A 7,770-nucleotide genomic window follows, 5' to 3' on the forward strand; every position below is an offset into this window, starting at 1 on the left:
AATGTTCTCATAAAACTTTAAAAACATTATCATCTCTACAGCCATGTTGCCAGCATATCTAATAACTATCTGGTGACTCCTCAGATTCTACTTGTGCTTCCCAGAGGGGCTCCCGACCCCCAGAATGAAAACCATAGATCTACAGTAGACACACAGACCAACAGACCAGCCCAGGATGTACTGTTAGCAGTTAACATGTCTGCAAACCACAGATATGTACAAGGTTGACACTTGTACCAAAAAGTGGCAAATCACGTCCACATTATATGCTTATTAGCAACCTTTCACATCAGGAGGTTGAGGGGATGGTGATGGAGTTATAACAAGCCAACCACGATCTGGCTGTCACCAGTTAATAACCAGAGTTAATGCCTAAAAGCACTCTATCTCATCACCCACAGGAGGTCACTATTGAACACCAAAGTGCAGAGAACGCCTGCGTGCTTTTCTTTTTGTAAAATATCTATTGTTGGATCTTTTGTATCCTTCAGGAAAGATCATGTGAATGGAGGCACAATTGTACCTGAATATTCTCAAAACACCATCAAAATCAAGAGCTTTTTCAACAAAAGGGCTTTTAACAGTCCAGTGATGAATCAGTCTCACTAAAGAAACAGATTTGCATGTGATTGTTGTGGTCAGAAATACAAACGCACTTAAGAGTCATATTTCAGAGGTCCTGAACGAGACATCATACATTTATTTTGCTAATTTTCGTTCTAAATCAAACAAAACTCAGTTTCGGCTACAAAGCTCAAACTAACCCCGAGGGCAGGGAGTATGACTGTGAAACTACCGCATGTTGAGGTCATTTAAAACTCCATGTAAACACTTTTCACTGTGGCGCGTCACTCAAAGAAACCGTCGCACTGAAAACTGACAGCAGTTACAGTTTCATAAAAAACAGCAGTTTAATTTTAAGAAAACGTCTCAAAATATTCCGACATGTACAGAATCAAACGTGCATTCATGTCTTGAAAATAAGTCACAACAGTTGCTTCAGTAAAACACACATGCTTAACTGTAGAAGACAATTCAATACACACAATTACTCTTTTCTCTCAGTCATTCATTTTGCCTATATATACTGTATGGATACACATGTCCTCAGTAGTTAAACTTCAGTCTACTCTGAACATCAGCGGCCCTCCAGCTCTGTTTCCAACAATGTTTGGATGAATATTATTGTTTTTTAAAATAAAACACAATCACATCTTGAAAAGAGAAATAAAGGGCATATATTCACATTAAAATTATCTTACCTAATGCGCTGTTATTTGTAACCAGATTAAAAAACATGGATCTATAGAATACAAATTAATTCATCAATTTGATTATGTAAATAATGGATATATTTAAATATATCTATATTTGACGTTCAATAAATAGAAGATACACAGCTCACAGCTTTTGCAGGAAGTGCGTTTTGCCTGTTTACAGGATGGCGTTCTCAAAAGGTAATGCTCAGGTTTCAAAAGTTGGCTTTTTCAAGCACCAAAAATGCAGTTGTTGTGTCACTGAACGTCCAAAACGCTCCAAGATTTCCGTTTTATGCAAAAAAACGTTGCCGTGTAAACAGCCCCTTCGTGTTTATAGCATGTAAATCACTTTTGGAGTGGTAGTCATTGTGTGGTGTAGCTGTACTAATGGAGCGTATTTGCAGAAATAACTTGGCAAAAATGTGTTAGCAGCGTTTCCTTGTTTTGGGAGTGCCTTTCAGCACAATGTGAGGTAATCCAATGGCCCATTTATCACATGGCCAGTACTGCAGTCCAGGCAGTGAGTACGGTATCTCATAGTTAGCATCCAGGTAAGCTATCAGGGTGCTGCCATAGGCCACAGCCATCACGATCAGAATGTGCCTGCAAGATACGGATAATGCAGATCAATACACATGAGCATGTCCTTGAAAGCAACAACATGGCATGAAACACAACATGTGGAATGTATTATGTCCACACTTTCCCCAGTCAAGGAGTAGCTAAGTTCTTGGACCACATGGAAGTTGTAGGAAGGTGTTTGAGATGAATGATGGACGAACACCTTTGACACATAAGACCAGGTTCACCTCCTGAGCCCTGTGTGGCTAGTTGTTAGGTGTGGTCAGCACCTTGGTTATGTAAGGCAAAGATTCTGGCTTTGTTCACATGTTAACACAGCAAACAAATCCTTTTGTCGTGCTTCAAGTCAATGTTGAAATAAAGTGCTGAGAGTTTTGAACCGTTAAATAAGTAAATTATGCTTCAGTAGATATTGTGTTGCAATGTGCCATGTTGATTAAAACTGTAATTCAGGAGGAATTATGTCTCTTACGGTACTTAGGAAAGGAAAGGACACAAGTATGCTAGGACTTACCAGATTCCATGCAGGTAGCAGAAGTTCAGCCTCTGCCAGAAGCTGCAGCCAAAGCGGTCACTAATCCAGCAGGAGATGGCGAGCACCCACAGAGCCACTGACAGCTTGGCCAGTCGCAGAACCTTCTGGTCAGTGCAGCTGAGACAGAACGAAAACTGGTTATCACAACAAATCAAAACTGCACCGAATGACTTACAGATGCCTGGGAAACACCAGAGATTTCATACCATCTCATCTCGATGGCCAGAACATAAAGCAGATGGAGGCCGAAGCAGTTTAAAGCGTAGGCATTGGCTGTGGGTTTGACAAACGATGATAATGTGGTGATGACGGTAACCACCAGGACGAGGCTTGAAAATGTGGACCTGTGGACAGAGAAAGACAAAAGAAGCGATCAGGAATGCTGCATCTTTTGTGGTCATTTTTGCAGTTTCAGCTGATAATTGTTTGATATTATTTGACACATTGTTTTGTAAAAAAATATAGATTCTTCCTATGAAGGGAAAAAGAGACTAAATGTAATTGGATTTCACTGGCACATGCTCAGTATGAAAAACACCCCTACTTTTAAATGAACTTGACTTTCAAACAATAGATTTTAGTTTAAAGGACCCTTTACGTCCTGGGTGTGTTCAGTATTTCATCCACGATAAGGAAGACCAACCCATTACTTTGAAAAATGAGGGTAAAGTCATTGAGTCACACGTCAGGTGCTTATCAAAATTGAATTAATCTGTTCCCCACCTTGTGGTTAAATATTTACACAGGTAGGGTGGAGTTCTAGTCTTTCACAATAGCGAGAGCCTCTTTCTGTCACATTCAGGTGAAGACAGCAGCACCGCATTGTGTCATTGTGACATGAACAACTCCGGTTGGGGCTGTCAGACAGGCTCAGGACAGGTTAGGTTTCAGGCTGCCATTCCTCGGAAACACGCTGCCATTGTTATGTTTTTTCATTAAAGGATTATTGAGCTGCCTGTGAGTCCTTAGTGACACGTGGAGATGAATTACTGAACAAAGACAAAAACAAAGACCGTGCACTGACGACTTGATTGCTGTAAGGTTGCTTTACCTGTCTTTTATGAAAGAAGGGAAGAGCCTGCGGGGGAACCAGACAGCGTATCCCACCGCCAGCACCCACAGGATAGACAGCTCATCCAACATCTGGCCAACGAAACTGAGCGTCATGTGGAAGTATGCTGAAAAGAGCCCTGCAAGAAGAGAGAACTGTCTTTTTAATGTGAAACAATTCATGTTTTCATTATTATATTATAGAAGGAAAATCACATAGAAAGTAAAAAGCCAAAGAAAGAATGTAAAGTCTCTATTAGGCTTCTAGCCTGGGATACTGTGAAACAGTGGTCCCTAGTCAGGGTGAAGGGACCACGCAAGGGTTTGTACAATAAATCTGCAGGGGTGACTTGTCCCTTTTTGAGAAGAGATGATTATCTTTGCTTTTACAGCAGCTAAACAGATGCCACTGAGACATTGGAGGAAAAGGTGCATAGCCCCTTATGAAGAATGGACCAGAACAATGACACAATTGGACAAGCTTGATCAATACATGTTTACATGGGGCCCATAAAGGGGCAATATAGTAACTGAAAATATGTTTCAGGGTAGGATTCCACTGTGAAAGTGTGACTGTGTGTTATTTAAGAATTTTTTTTTTAGCGATTTTCCAGTTTGTCCTAAGAAGTACTCGAGAAGACATATGTGAATTTTTATTTCTGTTGAATCTCCTACCAATCTGAGTGTAAAATTAAATTTTTGACTGTTTTAAATTGTTCAAACTTCAATAAAATGTGCATTAGAAATCTGCAGGGGTCGAGAGATGATACAATGCATTATTTTGGGGGGCACAAATCTAAGCTTATTTTTCCTGTACATTGCTGAATAACTTTCCTTAAGATATTTTTTGGAAGCATTTATACCTTGACTGGACAGTATGACAGTGAAGCAGCAGACAGGAAATGTGCTGTTATGTGGCGTGCCCTGCAACCATTCGAGATGCTTTTCCTTTTCAATTTTTTTGGATAGGATAATTCATCTCATCTCTTTTGAGAATCTGGAACCAATTAATTTTTGTATTTTGAGTTTGATGTTGATCAAATTACTATTCTGTTGCTCGCTGCAGCTCTTGTTGGAAGTGGACTTCCTGGTAGGAACTACTGCAGTGAACTTTTTAAAAAAAGTCCATTCAGTCTGACCAATTTCTATGGCAGATGTCCTTTTTTGATGTCTGCTCAGGTCAAATCATAACTGAACACCAACAACTCACAAAAGCAATGATTCATTTAAAGAGAGCTGCATTTTTTGCGAAGGTCAAGAAGATCTGGTCATGTATCTAAAATGGTGAGACACTTAAATCTAACCATTACATTTATGAATAAAGAGAAAAGCGAGGGACTGACCGACAAACATCATCATGATCCAGACCAAGTGAATCGCCAGGTTCCTCTCTTTGGCGTAAGGGTGCAGAAGGTAAAGCATGACGGGAGATATGATGAAGAAAAAAAAGCTGCTCATCTGCAGAGAAAATATCAATCAGTCAACAAAACAATGAATGAATCATCCCAATCAAACCTCCCGTTTGTCTGTGAGATTTGACATTTATTTCTTGTCCAAAAATAGAAAAAAAACCCATTCCTTATTTTGCTTGTTTCCTGAATCAAGTATCGACATAAATGCAGCAGAACTCACAGTGTTGAAGTACTCCACCACATGTTCAGAGTGTCTGTAGTTGTCTTCACACCAGTCGATTTCTGAACTCTCATATGAGAAAGCTCCTGCCATCTTTTCATTGGAGTAAACAGCTGTGAAACACAACAGAGAGGGAAACGTCACATCAAGAGCACACCTGCAGTTTTGCACACTTCTCTGTCAGTTGATCCCCCAGCAGATAAAATACCGGTTGTGTATATCCAGGAGGCTGAGCAGAGCATTTGTATAGATGGGTTATGCAAACCAGTTTCCACTCCCTGCTGAGTTGTATTTAAATTTGTATTTAAATGTGGCTTTACACCCTTTCTCAGACAGGCATGCAAACATATGTATGCAACACTTTGACATAATTTGTTTTAATCAAGCGATTGATTAAAGAATAACCTCCATGAAATAAAACTAACGACAAAGTGGAATGACAAGTGATAAACTGATCGTTTGTTTAAAAGGAACTTTCATCAAGTTTTGGGACTTTTTAGACACATTACATTACGTTAAAACTGCACAACAACGGTCACCACACCATGGTGTCCACGGCAAAATCTGATGTCATTAGTAATAGTCAATCAGCACTGAATAATCTGAATTAGTTTGCTTAAATGATCAATTAACTGAAGTGGAGTGAAAGTATTAAGTAGCAGAAAATGGAAATGCTGAAGCAAATTACCTCCAAATTGTACATAACTACAGTACTTGAGTAAATTGTGTCATGATTGGGACTTTTGGTGTGGCTGTGATTGTATTTTCTGTTTTGCTCTGCAGAGGCTGGACGTGGCTTCCCTGATGCCTGGAGCTGCCTACTCTCTCACACCTGCAACACAGTTGATCATCAGCAGCAGCTCAAATACTCTGGTCTTCTCTCTACTCGCTGCCAGATTATTTTGTCTCCCTGATGTGTCACATGGCCTCTCAGAAAGCGCTACTACTTGTGATTCTAGTCTCTTGTGTCATTGTGTTTGCTATCTCGCTAACCTTGTTTCTCCTCAACCTCTCCAGTGATCGACCTGCTTTCAGCCTCCAGCACCTCTGCTACCTGCCTACACTCCGCTGTGGATCCTCTGTGTTACATGCTCCAGAGCCTCCACCAAAGCTTCTGCCAACGCCACTGTGAGTCTCCGCCACTACACCTGCTGAGCCACCTGCTGTACCACCTGCCTGAGCCATTTTCACTGCCCTCTACCTCAGCATTTAAAATAAATTCCTTTAACCTTCTCCCTGACTTGGTGTCCGCTTTTGGGTCCTACAACCAACCTAGTACGAACCATAACAAACTGTAGCTAGTTACATTGCATCATTGGTTATTCCCAACTTTGAAACTAAGATATTTTGGGATTTTTCCTGTAAATGTATATTCGTTTCAATATTGTCCAAAAATCCAGTCTCCTGGAATACTAATAATTGGTATCGGCCATGAAGAAACCATATCGGTCAACCCCTGGTAGCTACATACATGTAAAAATATGTAATATGTAGGCTACTTTTACTTGTACTTTTGATACTTAGGTCAATTTAATATCAGAGACTTTTACTCAAGTACTATTCATATGTGGGTGATTTTCACCCTTACCAAAGTAATATTGTAACACGGCATCTTTACTTTTGCTCAAGTATTTACTCAAGTATGACAACACTGGATAATAGAGTATAAATACAGTAGATGTGACTGAATATTGACTTCTGGGTTGTGATTATGCCATAGTCAGTCCATTATTATAGGATTACTGTGTCGATACATGACATACTGTATGTGAAACTCACTATTGATCAGCACATGTGCACTCTGTCACTGTCAGGATGAACAACAGGAATATTCTGGTGACTTCAGGCTGAAGGTGTGACAGTTTCAAGTCATAAGAGCCATGAAAGTCTGATTAACTCTATATAGAATAACTAGATGAAAATGTAACTATGGTCCAAGTATCATGATGGTTCTTACCTCCCATGTTGTTGCTTTCCCAGCCTCCAGTCCGACAGTGCCGCTCTGCTCCAGGTGAGGCAACAACAGGTGGATTTTTCGGGGCGGAGCAGAGAAAAGCTCTCGATCCTGTTGCACGAGACTGTTACGTCATTAATGAGCACGCTGAACGGTTTCACGTCTCCAGGTCAAAGTCACCAAGGAAACAACGCACTCATTTTTTTTCTGATGACGAATATAAACAAACTCGATCATCAGTGCCTCAGACAGCCGGCTGGAGTGTTTTGTGTATTACAGCACCATTATTTGAATATCACGAACAGATATTCAAATAATATGGTGGCAGCAACAGGTGTTACAGGTAGATGCTGTACTGATCTGCTGTAATCTCAGGTGTTCTCTAGAGAGCAGGATCAGCGCTCCACCTGCCTCACATCTGCCTCACATCTGCCTCACATCTGCCTCCGCTGTGTCGGGCCAACACCGCCGATTCAAATTTCAAAATAAAAGCCTAAACGCTTTGAGTGGGCGGAAGGGCAGGAGGACTATTAAGTGGTGGTGTGTGTGAGGTGTTCATTTTTATTTCATTAAAAACTACACGTGTTATAGATGCGGTGGTATCTTAACAAGATATAGTGTTAAAATATTACTTTGGTAAAAGTAAAAGTCACCCATAGAAATAGTATTTGAGTAAAACTCTTAAAGGGGCACTATGTAGTTTTGGAGAAGATATTTAAACTTGGAATTTTAATATTTACAATTTTAATGAAGTAATA

General features: G+C 40.2%; 1 protein-coding gene across 1 annotated transcript; it reads right to left on the reverse strand.

Moving 5' to 3' along the window:
• Positions 1–594: 594 nt before the first annotated feature.
• acer1 (alkaline ceramidase 1) lies at positions 595–7,442 on the reverse strand. The gene is made up of 7 exons (XM_084355315.1): positions 7,016–7,442; positions 5,059–5,171; positions 4,770–4,884; positions 3,428–3,566; positions 2,583–2,720; positions 2,356–2,493; positions 595–1,862 (listed from the first exon to the last, which is right to left on the reverse strand). The coding sequence occupies exons 1-7, from the start codon at positions 7,020–7,022 to the stop codon at positions 1,685–1,687; spliced, it is 828 nt and encodes a 275-aa protein (XP_084211441.1). The 5' UTR covers positions 7,023–7,442; the 3' UTR covers positions 595–1,684.
• Positions 7,443–7,770: the final 328 nt, after the last annotated feature.

Source organism: Pagrus pagrus (genome assembly GCF_965226575.1).
Source record: "Pagrus pagrus genome assembly, chromosome: 6".
Classification (NCBI taxonomy): Eukaryota; Metazoa; Chordata; class Actinopteri; order Spariformes; family Sparidae; genus Pagrus; species Pagrus pagrus.